Source organism: Crocodylus siamensis, chromosome 4 (assembly GCF_052110815.1).
Source record: "Crocodylus siamensis isolate JL-2025a chromosome 4, ASM5211081v1, whole genome shotgun sequence".
Classification (NCBI taxonomy): domain Eukaryota; kingdom Metazoa; phylum Chordata; order Crocodylia; family Crocodylidae; genus Crocodylus; species Crocodylus siamensis.
The window spans coordinates 87,437,358-87,461,011 of NC_143398.1; the positions used below are offsets into that span (position 1 = coordinate 87,437,358).

Sequence of the window (23,654 nt, forward strand, 5' to 3'; positions counted from 1 at the left end):
CAAGAAAGGAAAAAGCCAGGAGGTTGAAGTAAAAGCCAGAGGGTTGTATGAGTAATCCTTGCCAAAGTGCGCACACACTAAGATATAGGGATGGAAGGCAAGCCCTTTTAAAGACCCAGTGAAGTGTTTCTAATGCAGATATCTGAGGCATACCAGTGATGCTGTCTGTTTATGAAGTGTGCATATATGCATGCAGTCCTGCACTTCTCAGGGCCCTGATAAATATAGTACTTATATATTGTTAAAGGGGATTTAGGAGCCATCGCTACTAAACTACTTTTGGAAGTGTTTTTATTGTCCTAGCTCCTATGGGTATAGCAGATAGTGGCCATGAACATAACAATGCAGGAATTCACAGATTAGGATTGCTGAGGTTTTTGTCCTACCCTAAGATTTTGGGCTGAGGTTGGTATTAATTTAATATATTCTTTAAAGAGTTTTCCTTCCTATCTTTCCCTGCATCAGGAAGGCAGCCAGAGGGATATGAAGGTCCTAGGAATACTGATCACAAGGTTTGACCAGGGATTGCAAGGGCTAGGGACAGACATTCAAAAAGCCTGAGCCTGAATTGATTCACTCTTTGCAGGTTAGTCTAAACTGCACAGCTTAAACACATTAATAACTGGACAGACATTCTCTGTTAAATCAGGACATGTAGGCATGTGCCTGCAGTGGTTCTAACGCCCCAGAAGGCAGGGGTGTTAGAGCATGCCTGCCAGCCACTGCTAAAGGGGAGGGAAGAGAGAGGCCCTCCAAGGCTCTCATCCCTCCCTGCTGGAGTGGAGGGGCATGGCTCCAAGACACACAGGATGCCAGCCACCAGCTGTGTGGGGAGCTGCTGCCAGACTGAGGAGTGGGGATGGGAAAAAAGTCCTCTCTCTGACACAAGCATGTATTGAACACGACACTTGGCAAAGCATGCAACAGGGAACAACCAGAAATTTTCACCGAAGCTAAAATACAGCCCAGTAAAACACAGGTTATACAACTTAGTCTAACTTAAAATGTAAAAGTCTTGCATAAGTCTTACTAATCCTGAGGGCAGAGTGTCTCCTTACAGCCAGGCATTCAGAAAGGCTTTGTTTAGGTTTTACAGGTTCTGCTTTACAATGTAAATGTAGCTCTCTGCATTCTTTGGTCTGCAACTTCCCTTAACTCCATCTTTAGCACATATGTGTGATGATTACTGTCAGAGCTTTGCCGAAACTTCCCACCTCTCAGTCTGGTCCTGCAGGTCATAGCTCTGGGCTCACAGATGCAGGTGTTGGATCTGCAGGGAACTAGCTTGCTTCTCTCCCCCATTTGAGGATGCTGTGGAATTAATCCCTTCCCTGGCTGCAGGCAAGTGGGGCAGAGGGAGGAATTAACTTTGTCTCTGCCTGGCTGCAGGAAAGCTGTGGAGATGTGGCTGGGGCTGGTAAATCCCAGCTGTGGTCCACAGGGTTTCCCAGTGGGGGAGCAGGAGAAGAGGGGATGGAGGGAGGAATTTGCCTCAGGGGCTATGGCAGGCTAGCATCTGGCCACACCCCACCCCTGCTCCAGCTAGAGAGCAGAGGGGAAAGGCTGGCCCAGCTCTCTGGAGCAGAGCCCAGCCCAGAGAGCATGCTGGGGGTCTCTGATTTCACTTAAACCAGCAATAGGTCTGGGACAGACATTGCATAAACCAGTTTAAGCCAAATCAGTTAAGTCTGATACTACATTTAATCAGATTTATATCAAACAAATTTAAACCATTTTCAAACTGGTTTATGTGCACTGAATGTCTGTTGTGTTACAGGTTTTAACCAGTTTCTGATCACTTAAACCAGTTTATGTGTAATGTCTGTCCCTAGCCAAGGAGGCCGAGTAATAGATTTGGGGTCGTACTTCCTGCTAGTGAACATAGGTGATCATCTAGTATTTTATATACAGAAAGATACTGTATTTACTTGAATCCAAGATGAGGTTGTTTCCCCTTCATTTAATGTGATGGATGGGGAAAGCCTTATTTTACATTTGAGCACCTATCAAGGGCAGGCAGTAGAGTCAGGAGCAGCTGTTGTGGGTCAGGGATTGGGTGACAGTGTGAGCTGGGGATCAGGCAGGCTGGAGTCAGAGCCATTGCTACTGCCTGCTGAGCACTGGGGGCAGAGCCACTGTGTTCTTTGCCCTGGGCTGGAACTGGAGCCAGAGCAAAGGATATTGAATACAGGAAGAGATCATTGCCCAAGACCATTCCTTGTGAACTACTGGATAACGTATACAGAGTACACAGAGATCACTATAGTTGTGTCCTTCCCATCTCTGATCTTGTGAAATCATGTCCTGCCCACTCACATCAAATGAAGAAAAAATGTGAAACAGCTGCCCTCAGAGTAGTGTGGGGGCACACAGCAAACAGCAGAAACATTACTTTTTAGCCTTGGTGCCCAAGGAGCTGGAGTGAGGATCATACAGGCATGCCCTAAATGAGCTATAGAGAGACAATGTTCTATTCCCTGGGCAATGTGCTTCTCCAAGAAGCATGTCTCTTATCCTTGGCTCCTTTACATGGTAATTTATTTCCTAACCTGAGGTCCATTGTTTTTCCTGGACTTTACCAAGGAAGCTAACTGGCCCTTAAACAGTCTGTCCTGCTTTGAAGGACTATGATGCTAGGGAGTGTCCACCTCTGAACCACAATCCTTTGCATTCCAGCACCAAGCAGATGATCTCCTCAGCATCATCATACCCTTCTGAGAAGAGGGATACATAGCTAGTATTTCAAGGGGTAGGTAGGTAACATGTAATATACCCCACACTAACCTGTACAAAGAAAGGATTGAATTTCTTTCTAGGGACAGAGACCCTTCCCTGCAGCAGAAGCTTAATTAGCAGTCAGGCTAGGAGGAAGAGGCTTCAGCTGGAGCTAATTAAGAGGCATCTACAGGAAGGGGAGGGTACATTGAGTAGAGTTTCACGGACAGAAGGAATGGAACTTCTTCCCACACTGCAATGCAAGGACCAATGTGCTTTTGAACTAAGTCACTGGGGCTACTGTTCTCTTCCCACTCTCATCTACAGGGAACAACTTGAGTTGTTTAGCTGAATGCTGGTAGGAAGGGAGGCATTTGTTGTTAGTTCCATCCCATGACAACTTTGTTTGATCCTATCTAAAGGAAATTATTTATTTTATTTAGACCCTGTTTTGTAAGATAATGAGCTAAGTATTTGCTTTGCTGGAAGGGGAGCTGTGAAGATCTCCTCCTTGCATTAAAAGGGAATAGTCTTGGTTTATTTAAGCGATGTTGATTTTCCCTTTATAGGGTTAGTGAGCCTTCTCCCCTAGGGTTGTGGTAAGGCCATGTGGTGCTGCAGCTATTGCAATCCTTGGCTTTTCTCTGAAAGCACTAACTAGAGCCCTAATTAGCTCCAGCTCTGTATGTGGTGATGTGGACACTGATCTTATATGGATTAGATTGAAATAATCATCTTGTTGCATACAGGTCTCTAAATAGTTGTCAGAAGTTAATACACATTAGCTGCTGCCAATTTGTGTTGGATGGGAACTGGTGACCTAGAGGTAAGAACATTTGCATCCCTTGAGCCGTCTTATAGATGCTGTTATTTAGGAGTGTGCACATAAAGAAGTGAATGAGGTTGGAGGCAGCTAACTAAAGGAATGGGGAATTGGAAATAATGAAAGGGAAGCAGCGCCGTATCAAAGCCAACATTTCCTCCCTTGAAGGACGTGAGGTGCTGGACACAGCTATTTCTTTCCCCTTTTCATATGCTTGTTTGTTCTTCTTTTGTCAAGAGCTCAAGATGGGCAGACATTCAGACTGAATAGCTCATTCCCCCCTTGCTTGCTGTAGCCCCTGCTGCTGCTGCCATCTATACCTGGGTCCCCTGTTGTGCCAGTGTGCACGATTAAGAAAAAGGACAGACAACGGGAGATGCAGCAAAACAAGATGCACTGACTTCTTTTGCGTCTGTTGAAGTGCTGTTTCAATGCCTTACATGTCTTCCTTTGGCTTTTATTTTTGAAGGTCCTTTTATTATGATTATTACTCCTTTAACTTCCACACAAAGGCAAATCCTCCTGCTGTTCCACCAATCCGTTTGTCTGTCACGTCCATTCCGAGCAGAAATCTTAGTAGCCTATTGTTGGTTCCTGTGCACGTGTGATCTTGAAAAAGATGCTGCTGGTGAGACCCAATTTTAGGTCTCTTTTTTTTTTTTTTTTTTAACATAAAGGAGAGAGAAATTTTTGGATTAAAGTAAAAAAAAAAAAAAAAGCTCAGTGTAGATCATACTGTTGCATGCAGGTTGTATATTCAAACGATGTCGGGGGCAGTTGGAGCATATGGCTAGGCTCTCTTACCCTGTCTACATGTCTAGGTGAATAAATGAACATAATTGCATTGTGCTTAGGCAGAAAGCGGAACTGACTAGCAACAGATCAGTTTGCTTTCATTGTCCAAACCGATGTGCAAAAACTAAGCAGATGGTGCCCATGGTGAAAAATCAGCTGTTTCTTCTTTTTCTTTTTTCTTTTTTTAAATCTTTATTAAATTGAAGCTCACATGTCCATATGTACATATGACAGAAGTAAATATGATGCGCCAAATCCTGACTGGTGTCAATTAGGATAGCTCCAAGGAATAAAATAGTTTGTGCATGTTTGGATGCTAGTGACCCTGAAATAGATATGGGGGGGGAAAGGGGAAATGACCATTTCTTAGCAGCCCATCCAGCTGAGATCTAATCTTAGCACATGCCACCCTGAACCCTTTTTCATTTCATTAGGGTTAAGAAACCTCTTTCTGTAAAGGACATTAGTGTGTCTGTTACAAATGCTTCTTTATTTAAAATAGTGAGGGGTGTGGAAAATCTGTCCTTCATCAGGGCACAAAGAAGGAATTAGAGATGCCATCAAGATTAAATGCCCAGTCCAGATAGCAGCTATAAACTGGCAGAGCATCAGCTAAGTGTGCATGTGGAGGTGTGCACGCATTTGGGAGTTCATGGAGCTGGTTTTTTTGGTTGTGTGGTTTGTTTTTTTTTTGGTTTTTTTTTTTGCCTTGAAGGCTGCAGGAGACCTCCTATTGAGTATCTGAGACACTTAATAGAAGGAAGCAGAGAAGGGATGGTGAGTAAGAAGTCTCTTTCCTTCTCTAATATCTGTGTGCTTTATTGGTTTCAAAGTCTCCTCAGTGGGGAGGCAGAGAGTCAATAATCATTTGAAGCTTTTCAGATCAATTAGTGGAGCAAGGCAGGCATGACAGCTGCTTTCTGACAAAGCCACTGTGGGCTGATTGCCTGGGAAGGAGCTCTAGAGAGGGTAGAGGGTGAAATTTCCTCTGTTTCATCCCTCTCCAGAAACTGGAGGTCACTTGCACTGGTGGTCACTGGCTACTGGCCCTGGTGGGGTTCAATGAAGTTGCAGGATTGAACTTCCATTATAGATTCCAGCCAGGAGTTCTTGTAAGAGACAGCAAATATGCACTAGGCTTTGACATGAGCATCAACATCTACAGTATTTCTGTTTTTTTCCCTCCTATTGTTGCTTCAGTAGAGAGAGCCATCATATTGACAGTTCCAAGGACTGATAAGTCACTTGCCTGATAATGATAGTGTCTTAATACAGGTGGAGTGGAATTGTTCCCTGGGATCATTTTGCAGTTACAATAAGCTTTCATATGCAATGGCTTATTTCATCAGATGCTACAAAGGGACTTACTTCACAGCGTCTGATGTAATAAGCTGCTGCTTAGGAAAGCTTATGCTATGCATCTCATTTAGTTAGTCTGTCAGTGCAAAACTACCCCTGCCTTCTGCCTGACTTAAGATTTAACACAGCTAACTACCTCTGTCTTCACCAGAAAAACCTCTTTCCTCAGGCTTTGATGCCTTGCTGGCTTGAACACTTACATAATTCCCATTGAATCCAGAACTCTTTGTATGTTTTATCATTTGCCTTCTCTGCCTTAGTACTGCAATATGTTAGGCAAAAAGAAGAAAGACCAGAATATTTTTTTTCTTAGATTCATGGTTCTTATGAGCACTTCTGACCTATCCACACCTGGGAAATGTTGGAAATTTTGTGAGAGAAGCTCTCCAGCTCCAGAGAGGTTCAAATGGAGTTGGAGAAGTTGTTGAACTCTGAGTACTTCTCTAAAGGGAATCTCTAAGCCGTCTGAGACTTCCTCCCCACAGTTCATAATGAGAACAAGGGGATATTTGATGAAATGAAAGAGCAGTTAATTTGGATGTGATAAAAAGAAATAATACTTTGCACAGGATATAGTTGATTTCTGGAATTGGCCAATGACCTCCTGCCAAAAACTGCGACTAGGGTTTTAAAAGTGCTGGATAATTTTATAGCAGCTAATGACAGATAGAGCTGTGCCAGCTAAAATACTGATCAGTGGAGAGTCATGATTTCATTTTTAAGGTGCCAGGCAAGAGTGTGAGGGCCAGATGAGAATCCCTATGGAATGGTATGATGTAATTTACTGGATGAATTATGAAGTAATTTGCTGGCCAGGTAATGAATTATTACTTTCTTTAAGCTACTGGCCAAATTGGGATGCTGCGCAAAATGGATTCATGGTCTGATCTGGTGTAGTAAGATGCAGGGTACTTGACTATCTGGTTCTGTAGTTTGCTGTGATGGGGCAGCATATAAGATACCTGATGCACTGTTAGTATAATTCATGACTAGGCATGGATCATCTGTCATCACTCAGTGGCCTAACCACCATTTTGTCTATATGTTCTAGACTAGACAGTAGTCATATCAAATGAATTATGGCTGTAACTAATGAACAGCTTTGTTTACTGGTGAGACGTCAGTTGCAGTACTGTATTCAGTTTTGAGCACCACGCTTCTTCAAGAACGATGTGGACTAATTGGAAAGAGTCCAGCTGGGAACCACAAAAATGATCAGCTATCTATCTAGAAAGTATCACCTACAGGGAAAGGTTGACAGAACTGAATGTGTTTAGTTTGGAGAAGAAAAGGCTAGAAGAGAATAAGTCTTCAAAAATGTAAGAAGCTACTGCAAAGGGCAGAGTTGCAAGCTATCTTCTATGTCCACTGGGGATAGAACAAGAACGGTAGTCTTAAATTACAACAAGGGATTAAACTTCAAGAAAAAAACTGTCCAGCTATGAGGGTAGTTAAGTGTGGAATCTCTGTGGCTGGGGCAGGGGGTTTAAGATCCTGATAGATGAGTGACTGCCAGGAATGGCTTCACTATAGATGATTCTGCCTTGAACAGCAAGTGGGAGTAGGTCACCTCTTGAAATCCTTTTCCAGTCCTACTTTCCATGATTCTATGCTTTCTATAAATTTTAATACTCTGATCTTCTGTGTTTTATGGAGTTATGTGGGCCCACAGAGAGAGAGTGGAATAGTCATTTTATCCCTAGGTAAGGAATATAGGGTGCCTTATGCCTTTCCAACATAGTGTAATTGGGATGATTCCCTGCAAATCCCTTGTCAATTGAAACATGACATAGAGCTTTCAGTCCCTGAGTTAGCTTTTAACATGACCCCCATTGACAACTCTGGGATATTCCTTGGTACAAAAACACTTATACTGTATTGTTGAATGATTGACTTTATGATTTCAGTCTGTAGTATTGCAGAGAAGTTGATGTCACAGTTGGACCTGGTGTAATCTGTCTGGTTACAGTACATGCATGTTCAGATTGACATGAGGCATTAATCCTTTTACTTGTAAGCCATGAGGAACATTTGGATGACAGGCAGTTTTGGACTCTCTACCTCAGTTGTCTTAAGTAGATACCAGGAACAGCTGTGTCTGTTGACTCTCCAGGTCTTTCATCTTTTTCCCCAGTGCCCCAGAGTGACTACCCCCTGATCAGGAGCTAGAAGAAGAGTAATCAACTCCCCACGCTGCCCTCTGTTGAAGTATTACTGTTCAGCGAGTTCCTTACAATGTTCAGGTTGTCGGAACTAAAGGTTCTGGATTCTAACTTTATAGTGACATGTGAACAATGGTCAGTCAATCAGAGCTTCCTGGGAGACCTATGGAAGCTTTCTGTTTTATTATCCAATGAAAAAGAAATGAGTTAGAATCCTTACTAGGTAAGATCAACCAGGAAATGTGTCATTACACAATGGCACAATGCTAGGGTTCCCAACCTGCCTTTGCAATATGTTTGGAGAGTGTTTGCATGAGCGAGAGAGAGAGTGAGACCCTGCTGTGGATATTTTCCCCTCTCTGTAGAGTTGTAACACTTTGTCTGTGATGGCTCCAAATTCCTCAGAGCAACCTGATGAAATGACCTAAGTAAAGGGTTCACAGTTCAGCGATGCATCATATAGCAGTATACAGGGTATATTGAGCTTTTGAACATTAAATAAAAAAAAATTAAATGTGGGGAGGAAAAACAAATTAGCAGACGATTCTGACTCCAGGCTAGCCGGAGGCAACGATGCATTTGTGGCAGGCATAAACAGGAGTAAATGAACACTTAAGCAAGAAAGATACCATCTTTGTGTCAGCTCTGCTGTAATAAACAGGACTGAGAAATATAGAAAATGTAATTATAAAACTTTGTACTTCTATGGCATCTTCCATCAAGAACAATGAAACTCCTAGTGAATTAAGTGTTCTTTCAGGACTGTGTTGAGTAGGTAAATGGTGGTGTCTCTGTTTTGAAGACAGAAAAATAGGAGTTCAGAGATTGAAGCCTCTTCTGAAGTCTGCTGTCTTATTTGATTGGTGTTCCTTTTGCACCCAGGAAATCTGTGGCAAGCTGGTCTGAGGCCTGGAGAAAAATGGGGCCCTAAATGATTTGTTCACAGTTAAAGAGGGCATTTGTGGCAGAACCAGATTTTTATTCTCTTGACTCCTGGTGCCATGTTTAGGCCACAAGAGCAAATTCTGTCTTTCATCGTGAGAGTGGAGGGGAGAGGTAGTGGAAATGGAAGGAAAGATTGGTGGCCTGATTCATCAGTTCGCCATGGGCAGCCCATTCCAAACAGGACCGTGAAAGAAAGAAAAACTGGAGGAGGGTAGGCTTAAGTCTCCCCCTGTAAAAGAGATTGTGAATACTATGTTTAGGGAAACTCTGTATAGCCAATGTAGACCAGGTCCTTAGGAGGACCAATGGAAAAGGGTGGAGATTTTATCTTGGACTTTTCTATCAGACTGGCTCTCACAGGCTCTGAGGAGCAAGGGTTGCAAGCCACTTCTCTCTGGGCCAGCAACTTTACCTGGAGCAACTTCCTGAAGTGTGATATGACCTGTATGTACTCCTAGCATGAGTTACAGCATCCTAACTTGGCATCCCTGGGCACAGTGAGTGTCATAGGAACAAACCACTGGATCTTAAAGCAGAAACATTCGATACCTAATTTAAAGGGCCCCAGCCCTTAGCCTGAACCCAGAAGCAAAATCATAAACCTCTATTGGGGTTCAGCTGTAAGAGCAGGACTAGAGACTCAGAGTAGAAGAGCAGGTTATGTAAAGAAAACCTAAAAAAGGTAAAGATGAGTTTCTGTCTCATGAGTTTACTAAATTTGAAGCCATTTTTCTGAGTGGACGGGCTATAGTTCTTGCAAAAAGCTGATTCAATGCACCCCTTCCTGGGGCTTGAGAAACTTCTCTGCTTGTTTTAGGGTGTTTGCAAAGCTGCACCATGCAAAAAGACTGAAATCAAAGACATTTTGGCTCAGTGGTGAGATGCTGTTGTCTGTACAGCAGTAATTGCTTCCTCCTGCCTAGGGAATCCAGAGAGCTGATAGAGAGGCGCTTGTGAGAAAAGCACCCCTAGGGGCCTCTCCTGCCACATCTGAGGCAAACGGCTTGTTAAACTGCAGTGATCAGCTCCAATTGATCCAGCTGCTGAGGTCTGAGGTGCTTCTCTGCAATGAGTGTCACCTGCCACCCTCCCAGAGGTCCCTCCCTGTGAGAGAGATGAATGCCCAGAACACGTTGTGGAAAACTCTGAGCTTCAGCTAATACAGTCCCTGCCTGATTCTTGCATTGGAGGGGAAGGTATTTGGGGACTACAAAGGGGATCAAGTTTCCTTTGTGGGCACTGGTTACCTTCTACAGAGGCATCTCTGTAAAATGTTCTTTATCTCTGGGTCACCATCTCCCCCACCCAATCTCCCTATCAGAGGGGGTTAAATACTAGGGAGGGAGAGTGGCTGCTAGTCCTAGCAGCAATAACTTTAGAGCAGATTTTCTGTGGGAAGCCATCTGTCAGCTGGAGAGTGTGCTATGTCGATTGATCAGCTCCACCCCCGGTTCAGCTCGGCAAAGCTACAGATCCCTGACCTTGCAGATTTGAAGTGGTGAGTTTCCATTATCTCTGGAGGCAAGGGGATCATGTGCTGGAGTTTTTGCTTTCTTAGTTCAATCTCTCTCTCCTTTTTTTTTGTGGGGGAAGGAGCTACATTCTACTGTACTTTGCTGTTACCTACAGCCATGACCAGTAGATGCCATTTGGCTCACTGGTCAGAAAGATATGTGAAAAAGTGACTGCAGGGATAGGTTGTTTGAGTTCCCCATTGACTATGTGGTCTTCTAAGTGTCTCTGTCTCCTAATGCTGATACCAAACTTTGTTCTTTAACCATATTTCTAGATGCTGGCAGCTTTAATATCAAAAGTTGGCAGCATAAACCAAACACTACTGGGAATAATAAGCTCCATGTTCTTTTGTGGAAAGTTCAGAAGTCTAGATGGGGAAAATGTATTCTGTAGCCTCTAAGAAGCCAATGCAACAATACTAATTTTGCATTTTTCATCTTTTTGTGTAGAGATGTGTGACAAGAACTGAACCGCTACTTAAGATCAAAAACTGAACCCTGACACTAGGGCTCCTATGCACGTGCATGGAGCCTGGATTTCCAGCGTGTCGGAGCAGATTTGATTAACCGAGTCTGCAGGAGCACGGATGTTTACGTGCTCTGGCAGTCACATGCATCAGTGTCTGATCGTGTCTCTGTGCTGAAAAAATGGGGGTTGGGTGCTTTGAAATAAAACACATTTGAGCTTTAGTTCAAAGCACCCTGCTGCCATTTTTTCAGTGCAGGGAACCTGATACACGTGATGTGTGGGTACTTCTTAATTAGTGTGGCTTGCTAATTAAAGCAGCTGGCGCCGCATCCCATAAGGTGTAAAAACGCCCTTGTGGACAGCTATCCCCATCCCTTAACTATAATCCAAAACTTCTCTGTATTTTAGTCTTCTCTTTCTTTCCCAGATTAGCAACTTGATATGTTTGGAGCAACTTGATATGGTTGATATGGGGACAAAGGAAATATTGTGTTATTTAAAAATATGTATTTTTATGTTTTTTAAAAAAGTTTGTATTGAAAATTTCCATCCACCTCCAGCCAACAACTCAAGTCTGATTTATTGTTACAGAAAACATCCTTATACATGTTGATATCCTCTCTTCCTTGAATGCTGAGCTGGCTATGCTCTGAAGAGTATTTTGGCCAACTGAAGTGCTGGGTTGATTAAGTACGAGGGAGTATTTTGCCAGGCAGAAAGCTGGACTGGCTTGAACAAGTCTAGTGCTCTTCATCTGAATTGGTTTCCTTCTCTTGCTGCTGCTATACTAAAAATGCAAGAAATTGCTCAAGAGCAATTACTAAATGCCTGGCCAGCTGGTCCATATTATCTCATTTAAAGATGGGCATGTGTTGGAGAGGAATGGTATGTTTAAGATTTAAATTTTATTTAATTTTTCTCTAATTCATTTTAACCCATATATTTAACAAGTTTTAGATAGTGTGCATCTTCCTTTCTCTCTCTCTCTAAGTCTCAGATAGAAAAGAGTGAGTCCTTCCTCAGCCAGGATGTGCAGGGTAGCGATTCATGATGGCTGCCCTGCACCTTCTAACTGTAGTATTTGACTGTTTAAAGTAATTGAATAGGTTCTTACTACCCATAACTAGTGCTGTGCTCTTTTTCCCTTCTCCCACATGTTGCTACAATCCTGAACAAGTCTTTTTATTCTGTTTTGTGTATATAACTTTTCAATACTAATAGGTTAATCATCTTCCACCCCCTAATTGTCATTTAGTTAGGTGATACATTTTTAGTTCTTTCAGTATTTCTTAGACAAATCTCCGAATACTGTGTGGCAAAGTCCCTAAATTCAGTGACACGCTGGTAGGAATTATGGAAATTCTGTAGCAGCTGCTCTTAAATTTATAAGAATAGATTTTATTGAATTAAATGTGAAAATGAATAGCAACCGCATCATAATCCTCTATGTTGTTTCTACACTAAATATACTTTACAATGTCTCCACAATATTAGCATTCAGTATGCAGCAGACAGCCACTTTTAGCTTTCAGAGGTAACATCTACTGAAAGCCCTTAGAGCTGTTTGTTCTTATGTTCAGGCAGATGCTAGTGCAGTGGTTTTACACTCAGGTCACATTTTCATGCTTTCACCACAAGCCTGAAGGTTAGAAATGTGTCTTTTTAAGGAAAAATTAGATTTTTGAGCACAGTTGTGTGGCAAGGGATGAATACTTTGGCAGGTTTCAGTCACAGAACACATGGGACAGACCTCACATTTATTTACCTTGGTTATTTGTTGTTGTCCTCTAACATTTCTCCAGTTGTTCACCATCTTTCTTGTTTTTTGAGACGCTCAGAGCTATATGCAGTACCCTAGGACTGGTCTTAAGAGTATCATGAGAAACAGAGAGAAACTTGGGTGAGGGAGCTAACCTCAGAAGTGTATAAATATCAAACTCTGCAAACATTTTTCTATGTGGCTCTTGGAACAGATCTTTTCAGAGCTTTAGGCTAGGGGCAGACATTACACATAAACCAGTTTAAGTGATCAGAAACTGGCTTAAACCTCTAACAGAATGGGCATTCAATGCACATAAACCAGTTTCAAAATGACCAAAACCAGTTTGAGAGAAACCTGGTTGAATGTAATATCAGACTTGACTGATTTGGCTCAAACTGGTTTATGCAGCGTCTGTCCCAGACCCCTTGCTGGTTTAAATAAACCAGACACCCCTGGCATCCCAGCATGCTCTCTGGGCTGGGTGGGGCTCTCTGCTCCAGCTGCAGGGCTGACCCCACCCCTCTGCTCCCTAGCTGGAGCAGGTACTGGCCCTAGCACCAGCTGGCATGGCCCCATTAAAGCAGAGTAGGCAGGGAGGGGGTTAATTCCTCCCTCCTTTCCCTCTTCCCCCACTGCAACTGCAGTCAGCCTGTCTGCCAGGGAGCAGAGGGGAGGGGGATGCAGTGGTGGCCCCTGGAGCTGCCAGAATCTGGCTGCAGGGAAGGGGCAGAGGGAGGAATTAACCCGTCTCCCTGCCTCCTTCACCTTAATGGGGCCATGCTGGGTAGGTTGTCTCAGAGTTGGGAAGGGGGCTCTGTTCTGTGCAGGTGGGACTCTTCCCCTTCCTCCTCCTCCCAAGGTGAGGGGGATGACTCTGAGGTCCTGGATGGGGATTCTTCCTCCTCCTCCTCGTCCCAGGGTGGGGAGAGGGACTCTTCCTCTTCCTCCCCTTCCTGTACCTGCTGCTGTGCTCTGTTCCACATTGGGGGGAACTCTTCTCCCTCCTCCTCCTCCCCCAGCGCTGCACCAGTGTGTGTGTGTGTGTGTGGGGGAAGGGAGCGGAGCCTGCCTTATCCCTGTGGCTCTGCTCCCTGAGCCTCCAGCAGGGAAAAGTCCTGCACTAGAGTCGGCTGCTTCCCCCACTCCCTGCTGTGCAGGGCCTGCATTCTGCCAGGAGTGGAGGGAGCCCTTCCCTTGCTTCCCTGCAGAGTCCAGTACCCAGCTTCCCTGCCGTGTGTGTGGAGCTGCAGGCGTGGTGCAAAGCCATGGGGATAGAAGCTGCTGGGCAAGCTGCACAGGGTTGTGCTCCTCGCCCCCAGCACAGTGCTGGCTGCCTCTGTAGAGGCTCGATGCTACACCTGCAGCTCTGCACTCAGAGGGGAAGCCCCTTGCTGGACTCTTCAGGAAAGCAGGGGTGGGGCTCCCTTCACTCCTGGCAGACTGTGGGACTTGCATAGTTGGGAGTGGGGGAAGCTGCTGGTTCCAGTGTAGGGCTTCCTCTGCTGCAGGCTCAGGTTTGGGGAGCAGAGCTGTGGGGATAAGGCAGGCTCCACTCCCTCCTCTCATGCATGAACTTCCTGACCTCCCCACCCCCGCTGCTGCCAGGCAGTGGGGGCTGCATGCCATGAGGGGGAAGTGTGTGGGGGTCCCTCTACCCCCACACCCTGCCCAGCTGAGCTCCATGTTCCCGCTGCCCTTCTGGGGGGAGGAATGGGAAGGGGAAGAGTTCCCCCCAGCATGGAACAGAGCTTCCCCCTGCCCTGGGTGGGTAGAGTCAGGGGAAGAGTCCCCCTCTGGGGCTGGGCAGCATCCCATAGAGCCCTGCCTCCCCAACCTGCAGATGGAGGGGAGGAGGAGGGAGAAGACACCCCCCCCCCCCCCAACAGGGCTGCCCTCCTGGCCCTGTGGTGGTAGGGGAGGGGAAAGAGTTCCCCTTGGGCTGGGCAGCCATTTCTGCCCAGATTGTTCCCAGCTGCCAGAGAGCCACTGGGGTGGGTCTGCTGGGGCCTGGCCAGGCCCCCCTCCTCAGCTCAGCTTCCCTGTAGAAGGGAGGGCTGCTCTAGTGACCCTGGGCTTCTGGCTTGAGCCACTGCACATATGTGCTGAATGTCTATCCACTTGCAAAGCGGTTCACTCTCTGCAAAGGCTGAATCAATTCAGGCTCAGGCTTTTTGAATGTCTGTCCCTAGCCTTAAAGTATAACACATAGTGCAGTTGAGAAAATGAAATTGATAGACTAAGGCTGGAGGCTGGGGCTGGTCCCCCATCCCTTGTCCGCCCTGTGCTCCCATTCCCTCTTGGAGTTTCTAAGCTATGGAGTGTTCTGCTAAAGGAGAATATGGTTGAAATGGGTCCTCAAAACCTGCTTCTAGAAAGGATGGATAGATCCTCAAAGGAGTTTTAGTTTGCTGTGCCCCAAGTCATTTAAGCCGCCGAATTTCCTACAGCAGCTGGAATTAACGTGTAATACGCTGCCAAGGCATGCAAGCACTGACACCATTAAAATGCTGCAAAAGCATTTAGCCTGCTTTAAAGGAGACTAGACTTGGTAGTAATCCATTCTTTACTCTTTTCCAAACTTCAGTTGCGTGTAAATTTATACGGCATTTATCAGTTTACTATGTTCAGTGAATTCCTTTTGACTTGACATACCTAACTGCCACTTCTAGGCCTGGTCTTCTGGCTAATTGAGAAGAGGAAGGGCTGCTGTTTCATTCCTAAAAATGGTAATTGATTTTGAATAGTGACTTTATTATAATATGAATTTCTTCTGAATACCAACATTTAACTCTACCACTTTTTATTAGGGACTTTGCAATTGACTTTAAAGGGTATAAGGCTAGTCCACAATAGAGCCTGCTCTGGAAATAAATTCCTTTTGAATGTGGTTCAGACAAATGCAGGGATTTAAAATTTCATTGGACTAGCAACAAACTGTAAATGTAATGTCTTGTGAACTACCAGGACGAAAAACGCTTGCACTGTGATTCAGTAACAGAAATCCATATAAAACCTCTTTCAGATAATATTATAACCTCCAAAACTGTTCAGTTCTTGTTTTCTTTTGTGTAAATATGGGCATGGTGATAACAGTATTGTAACGATTTTGATAGAAGGATATGAAAAGTTATGCCAATAGAAATATTAAAAGCTTTCATTTAAAACAAAGTATAAACAACATTTGCTGTGTAAAATGGTGATATGTCTGCTTTTTGGCAGTAATTTTGTATATCCAAGTTTCACTTGCTGTGAGTAGCTCAGACCCCACCAAAACACTTATAACGTTGCACACTAGTGTATCTCTGTTTATGTCAAATATGATGTTAGGATAAACAAAAAGTTAAGTCCATTAATCTCTCTAATTATGGAATGATCTGCATTTTCTCTTCATTTTTGACCACCTCACTTACATGCCATACATTCCTCTATCTCTGCCAAATTTGCTTCTAACCTTCCAGACCTCTGAGCAGATTTAAACAGCCACCGCTAAAAAGAAAAGAAGAAAAAGCACCATAAAAAGATTTCTTTTTTTTCCCCATTTGCCCAGCTCTTAAGAAGCCTTGAGCCAAGCCCAAACTCTGAAGTGAAGGGGTGCAACCTAGTTTTTTCTCCTTCCTCACTGGAATTGTCTATGGACTCTGATTATTATTTCTTTTGACCTGTTTTTGTTTTCTCTCTCTTCTTTTGGTTCTCTTCTAGGATGAGTCATCCATGTTCTTCCAGTTTGGCCCATCAATAGAACAGCAAGCCTCTGTCATGCTCAACATTATGGAAGAATATGACTGGTATATCTTCTCCATTGTCACCACCTACTTCCCTGGCTACCAGGACTTTGTCAACAAGATTCGCAGCACCATTGAGCACAGCTTTGTGGGCTGGGAGCTGGAGGAGGTCCTTCTGCTGGATATGTCCCTAGATGATGGGGACTCAAAGATCCAGAACCAGCTCAAGAAGCTACAGAGTCCTGTTATCCTCCTCTACTGCACCAAGGAAGAGGCAACTTATATCTTTGAGGTAGCCAACTCTGTGGGTCTGACAGGCTATGGTTACACATGGATCGTGCCCAGCCTGGTAGCAGGCGATACAGACACAGTGCCATCTGAGTTCCCAACTGGGCTCATCTCTGTCTCGTATGATGAGTGGGACTATGGTCTTCCTGCCAGGGTGAGGGATGGGATAGCCATAATCACCACGGCTGCCTCTGACATGCTGTCTGAACACAGCTTCATCCCTGAGCCCAAGAGCAGCTGTTATAACACCCAGGAAAAAAGGATATACCAGTCCAACATGCTCAACAGGTAAGGGGAAGGGTCAGGTAAGCATCACAAAGTAGGGGTTATGCCAGGCGTATGCTCTTCACATCGATTCTTGGGAATCATGTAACAGGCGAAAGTGGGGAGAACAGGTAGTATTTGTTGGAGGCTGGGCAAATGGAAGGCTTCTGGTGTGTGTTATGTCCTTTTGCACTGCCACCCCAACAGCTCTTTGTGGCAATGGCAGGCAATTCAGCATGGAACAGGAGCCAACATGCCTGGAAGGTGGATGGACAATGACAGCATAATACAAAAGTCTGTGGGAACTGTTCCAAGAACGTGTTTTCTAGTGCAAAAAGAATGAACCATAAATATCTCAATAGAAAGTCTTTTCATAAAAGGGTATGTAGCTGTAGGCACTCAGTGTGGGACTCTGCCCACTCCTAAAAGCAGTTGGGGCATTCATGGTTAGCTGCATCTGCACCAAACTCAGCCTCAGACTTGGGTCTCCTTGCTTGGGCAGGCTTCTATCATATATGGTAAAAGCTGTGTTATCCAGCACTTTATTAACCGGCATGCCGATCAATGTGGCAAAAGTGAAACCGGAAGTCCCACCATGGCGCTTCTGGTTTCACTGAGTCCCACTTCACTGACTTTGGACCACAGCCTGGATCAAAGCAGCCTGTACGGGCGGCCCCGCTAGCTGTCCCCTGGCACACTGACGCCAGGGAGTGGAAGCCCTGGCTCACCGAACACAGCAGGAGGGGCGGCGGCTGGAACAGGCAAAGACGCCTTTCAGATAATCGGCATATTTGATTTACCGGAACTCCCCATTCCCCATGGATGTTGGATAACACAGCTTTTACTGTATTTGGATTCAGAAGGTCTTGGGTTCCATTCTCGTTGACAACAGGTTACAGGGGCTCCATCTAGGCACTGTCAGTGACATGTCATATGGAGATACCTGAGCTAAAGTGTTAGAAACAGTATGGCCATGTTAGTGTGCCATGCTATCTAGAGTAATGTTAGGGTTAATTAGCCCATGTAATGTAACACAGCTTCAAGGTATCTTTACATGGCAGCGTATTGTCATGTAGATATGCCTTTAGGTGCCAATCTAGAAGATGACTTGTGGGTGTAAATCTGAAGTGGAGATAGGCACTTACCTTAGATCACAGCTGCAGGGATGTCTGTACTAATCTCAAACATACACTTGTGAGTGTAGTATAGTCATACCTGAGCTAATGTTAAACTATGTAGCTTGAATACTGAGAGCTGCATAACTGTGACAGCAAGGATCTCAGCATGGACTGCAAATGTCACTCAGAAAATTGGATAAATACTCAAGTAGTTGGTGTGTGCTGCTGTGGCTATATTCCTGTTGGTACCTGAAGTAGCTATTTTAAAGCTAGTTTAGTTAATCTGTGAGAGCTGCAGTATAGACACACCTGTAGGCAACTAATCCCCTTCTCTTCAGCATTTCCAGTGAGCCAGTTCAGGTACCTGCCCATGCTGGTTTTCATGGATCCTATTCTAAGGCACCTATCTCTCCCTGTGCATTGCATAGGGAGACTTGCCACCTAAAAGTAGATGCTACAATACCTTAGTCTTTCTGTGGATCTGTCCCTAGATAATCTGCCGAAGCTTACAAAGAAAATCTATGGCACAGCCAGGAATTTAGCACTCTAATCCTAGAGATTCCTCCCTCACCCTACTGATCACAACATCACAGAAATCCAGGCAAAGAGATGTGAGTGGGAAATCTGAGAGGGAGGCAAAATCTACAATTGCCAAATGTATCCTGGGCTAATGGGCTGTCATTCTCTAGTGACATATGGCTCTGTCTTTTGTGTATAGACATCCTTGGGTAGGTTATTTCTGTTGCTGCAGGTGGACTAAGTCATGGAGAATCCAAGCTATGGTCTCAAAAAGGGGTCTCCAAAAAGAACATGGCATTCCTGTGGTTTTTTTCTTAAGCAGGGTAGGTCAATCCAGCATTGTCACTCACTGGCTTGTGTGCTCTGATTCTTTAGTTGTAATATGTAGCAGATGTCCAAGTTTTTTCAGACAGAGAATATGTATTTCTTAGACAATTAGTACTTGACTCTCACAGGTGATGAACATCTCAAACTCCCACTGATGCCAACTGGAGTGTTAGGTGCTCAGCACTTCTGAAAAATTAGGCCTTACTGATCAGCACAGTACTGTCTTGTAGTTTGACTAAATTGCATGCCATTTACTAGTAGCTTTTTACATCTGCTGTCATTTCTAGTTTACACTGATAACATATGTGTCTGATGTTTCTTAATTAAACCTCTGCATTGGAATCACAGCTGGATCATTTTTAAAGAGATGAAATTTGTTTGCAAAGAGGGTTGGAGGGTCTTTCCCAGTTACCTCAGGTAGAGGGTGGGGAAGGGAGAACAGCATTAAATTGTAGAACAAAATTAACAACAGAAGAAAACTTCCCTTCAAAGCCTAATACACCATTTATGTCAGCAGGAGACTGTGGCTTTCACTGCTTTGTCCAGTATCGTTTTATGTAGTCCTAGTGGTGGGGCTTGAGGGAAGAGTTTCTTTTAGCTCTGCTAGTACTTAAGCATTTTGTCAATTCATTATTGTCAAGATTTTATCCTCTTCTTTGTCTCTTCCAGTCTAGCTTTTGTTGTCTCTACATCTTGAGAGAGTTTTAAGCTCATCAATAGCCTTGTCCTCTTCCTTCCAGCTGAACCTTAGAGTTCCTTCTCTGTTATTTTTCTGAATGAATGATTCTACAAGTGAATAGATACAAAGTTATCAACTGCCACTTGAAGGCACTGCTTGGCCTACTTTTTGAGTGGATACTGACTTTTTTTTTTTTTTTTTTGGAAGCCCAAATATGTACTAAAAATCAAATGCCTATGTATGACCTGCCTGTAGAAAACCAAGTTACTTCAAGGTGTCTGAAGTTGGGCACCCGGAATAATGGAGGTTGTGGGAACAGAAAATTATATTTGAAATTGTAGACTCTGCTCCTTCCTAATTATCTAACTCTTAAAAATCTTTGTCTTATCTTTATCAAAATTCAGCATGCGTCTTGATGCACGATCCTCCATTCTGCAACTCAAACATTAGGGGAAAAGGGAGGAGGAACACACTGAACAATTGATTCATAGCTCAACAAAGTCAGTGGGAAGGCTCCCATGAAGTTCAGTGGGCCTTGGATTAGGCCTTTTAGGTTAGTGGGACCTATATCCTAACCTTGAAGCACATGCTGAAGAGCTTTGCTCAATTGGAGTCTTAAATGATTTAAACCTGTTTATTTTTTATAGGTACCAATTAGTAAATGCTTTTCTTCATCCCTTCCATCTCAAAGGATCATTGAGTTTTCATATACGCTACACAATGCAATAAATATGGGTAATAGATATGTTTAGGAAAAGTGGTCAGACACTTTTACTGGACTGCAGTCCAGTAAAACCCTAATAGTAGGGTTGCCAGTGGATCTCTGCAGGACTATATTAAGCCAGCTACAGCTAGCAGTTCCCCCTCAACATGCCTACACAGATTGGAGAAATGTATGTATGTGGGCACAGTGGGTGGGGATTACTGCAGTGTGTGCACGACCTGGTTACAATACATTGCCATGTAGCTAGCATTTCAGAAAATGCTGAAGCTAATCCAAAGTGGTTCAATTGCTTCAAATCCATAGCAGGGAGGCAACATGATGAAGGAATTTTCCTGTTCTGTCTTAGGGGGAGTGAAACGTTAGTCTAGAGAAAAGTATAATTTAGTTCAGCTAAGGCACATTATAAATTAAGGCTGTAAATCAGTCATTTCGCAGAGTCTGTGTTTAAACCCTGACTGCATCTAGTCAGACTCTTTGAGAAGTTCAAGTTGTCCTGGGTGCGCTCATAATCATTTTCTTCTTGCTGTGCTCTCTATTGGTGTTCTACAGACCTAAACAAATAAAGGCATGGATGAAAGAAAGATGACAGAAAGAAAGGGAAGGAGAGGGAGGGAGGGAAATCACCTGAGCAAAGTTTAGTTCTTCATGTTTGCTATGGAGTTTGCCTAGAAACTTTCTCATCTTCCTTCACTGTAAGGTTGGTGAGAGGAAGCAGGTTATAAGGGAAAAGGCCAGCATACAGAGAGTTTGTGAAGGAAGGTTTGCTTGCAGAGAGGTGCAGTAAGAGGTAGGTATTGGCAGAGATTTATGACCCAGATACCTTGTTCTGGGCAGACCCAAACCTTCAGACTGACCACAACCTCTCCATTCAATAATAGGCAAATTCATAGATGTTAGGGTCGGAAGGGACCTCAATAGATCATCGAGTCCGACCCCCTGCATAGGCAGGAAAGTATGCTGGGTTCAGATGACCCCAGCCAGATGCCTATCTAACCTCCTCTTGAAGACACCAGGGTAGGGGAGAGCACCACCTCGCTTGTGAGCCCATTCCAGATTTTGGCCACTCTGTGTGTGAAGAAGTTCTTCCTAATGTCCAGTCTAAATCTGCTTGCTGCTAGCTTATGGCCATTATTTCTTGTAACCCCCAGGGGTGCCTTGGTGAGTAGAACCTCACCAATTCCCTTCTGTGCCCCCATGATGAAATTATAGGCAGCCACAAGGTCATCTCTCAACCTTCTCTTGCGGAGGGTGAAGAGGTCCAGGTGCCCTAGTCTCTCCTTGCAGGGTGTGGCCTGCAAGCCCTTAACCATACCAGTGGCCCTTCTCTGGACCGTCTCCAGGTTATCCACATCTCTCTTAAAGTAAGGTGCCCAAAACTGGATGCACTATTCCAACTGTGGTCTGACCAGTGTCCGATAGGGGGGAAGTATCACCTCCTTGGTTCTGTTTGTCATGCATCTGCTGATGCATGATAAAGTGCAGTTAGCTTTGCTGATGACTTTGGCACGGTGATGACTCATGTTCATCTTGGAGTCCACTAGGACTCCAAGATCCCTTTCCGCTTGCATGATGCCGAGCAGGTCGTTTCCTAGGCAGTAGGTGTGCTGGACATTTTTCCTCCCGAAGTGCAGCACTTTGCATTTCTCCTTGTTAAATTGCATTATATTGTTTTCTGCCCACCTGTCCAACCTGTCCAGGTCTGCCTGTACTTGTTCCCTGCCCCTTGGTGTGTTTACTTCTCTCCACAGTTTTGTATCCTCTGCAAACATGGACAGCGTACACTTCACTCCCTCGTATAAGTCACTGATGAAAGCACTGAAGAGGTATTGGTCCAAGGACCGAGCCCTGTGGGACTCCACTGCCCACATCCTTCCAGGTCGATACTGACCCGTCCACCACCACTGTCTGGGTATGACCCTCTAGCCAATTTGCCGCCCACTGGACAATACAAATTGTATTGATACACAGTGACAGCAGATGAGAATAATGCAAAAATTCTATATATCTACCAGTCCCAGGGTTCACAGAGTTGAGGTAAGTCTGGCCAGTATGCACACTTCACTCTGAGGTTCTATCTTGAATGTCAGATTTCAGCAGCCAGGAGGTTGGAGACTGAGTCTGTGCCCCCCACCCCCTGCAGTGGTTTGGGTGAGATGGGCTTGTGGTGGCCTTCAGTTTCTCTCTCGGGGACCCTTTGCTGCTCTGAAATTCCTCTTTTTGTATCTTTTTTTCTTTCTGTGATGACTCTTGATTTTTGAGCATTGCTAATTGATCTGTCTGTGGTTGTCATACTGTCCACGTTCTGTTCTGTTAGCATATTCCTTTGTTTCACAAACCCATCACATGCACACATCCTAATTTGGTCTGTTTCCCAAAACCAGAAATCCCAAGGGCTCTGCAGTTGGGCACTCTGACCTGGTACCACTTTTTCTCATGTTCTGAAACAGTGGGGTACATGTCTTTAATTTCCCAGCCTGTGTGTCTAGTTGCTGTTTGCCTGTAGCAGACACAGTGGGCCTTGAGGGAACTTTGTCACAAAACAGGCTTTTAGAAATAAAATTTACCCTTGCTGTTGCCTTGCACCATTAGTTTAATACAATATCTACTTAACCTATAAGCCAATTCCCAAAAGAAAGCCTCTAAATACCATTTCCTAGCTATCAGTAGGCAGTGGACTTAAGGGATGCAAAGAGATGTCTGGAGGCTGTCACAGTGCCAGAGCCACTGCTGCTGCCAGCTCTTCCTCTGCTTGCACCTGTGAGGGATCTGTCCAGGCAGGACTGCTCACCATCAAGGCTTCTACCCAGGGACTAGTTTGATGCTGTGGAGACTGTGACTTGCAGGTTCCTTACAGTGACAGCCAAGTGGGGGACTGTCTGCAATGTGAGTGATGTCTCCTGATGGTGTCCCTCAGGAAGTAGGCAAGAGAGCTACAGGAGTGGGTGGCAAGGCTCCAAAGCATGCTCTGCTATGAGAACTTTATTAATTCAGTGCTGGAGGAGACCTCTAGGATTGTGGAGGAAGGATTGTGAGAGGCAGTACTAGACAAGGAAAAGGACATGGACTTCCAGAAAGGTGGAAGCTAGAAGTTTGTGACCTGTGGCAGAAGTCTTCATCCTCAATTGCAGCAGTTTGCCTGGAGAACAGATATGGAGCCCTAGCAACAGAGGAGAAGGAACACATTCCATCAGTGGAAGAGGCCAGGTCAGGCCTCCCCAAGGTTGGGAGGATTGAAACCACTGCCACCAAGAAGAAGTAATGGGTGATGGTGGTTGGTGACTCACTTCTGTGGGGGATGGAGATATCCATCTGCCAGTCTGACCTGTTGTCTTGGGAAGTCTGTTGCTTGCCTGGAGCCTGGATCCAAGATGTAATGGAGGGATAACTGAGACTCATCTGGCCCTCTGACTACTACCCCATTTTGCTCATCCACATGGACACCAATGATACTACCAGGGGGGACTCTGAG

At 44.7% G+C, this 23,654-nt stretch overlaps 1 protein-coding gene across 1 annotated transcript in view; it reads left to right on the top strand.

Annotated features, from left to right (window-relative positions):
• LOC149865968 (glutamate receptor ionotropic, NMDA 2B-like) overlaps nt 1–16,846 on the top strand; it is a 120,179-nt gene extending 103,333 nt beyond the window's left edge. Inside the window, exon 3 of the mRNA XM_090042754.1 lies at nt 16,244–16,846. Coding sequence (XP_089898880.1) covers nt 16,244–16,846 — 603 coding nt within the window. The remainder of the gene's footprint in view (nt 1–16,243) is intronic.
• The last annotated feature ends 6,808 nt before the right edge of the window (nt 16,847–23,654 follow it).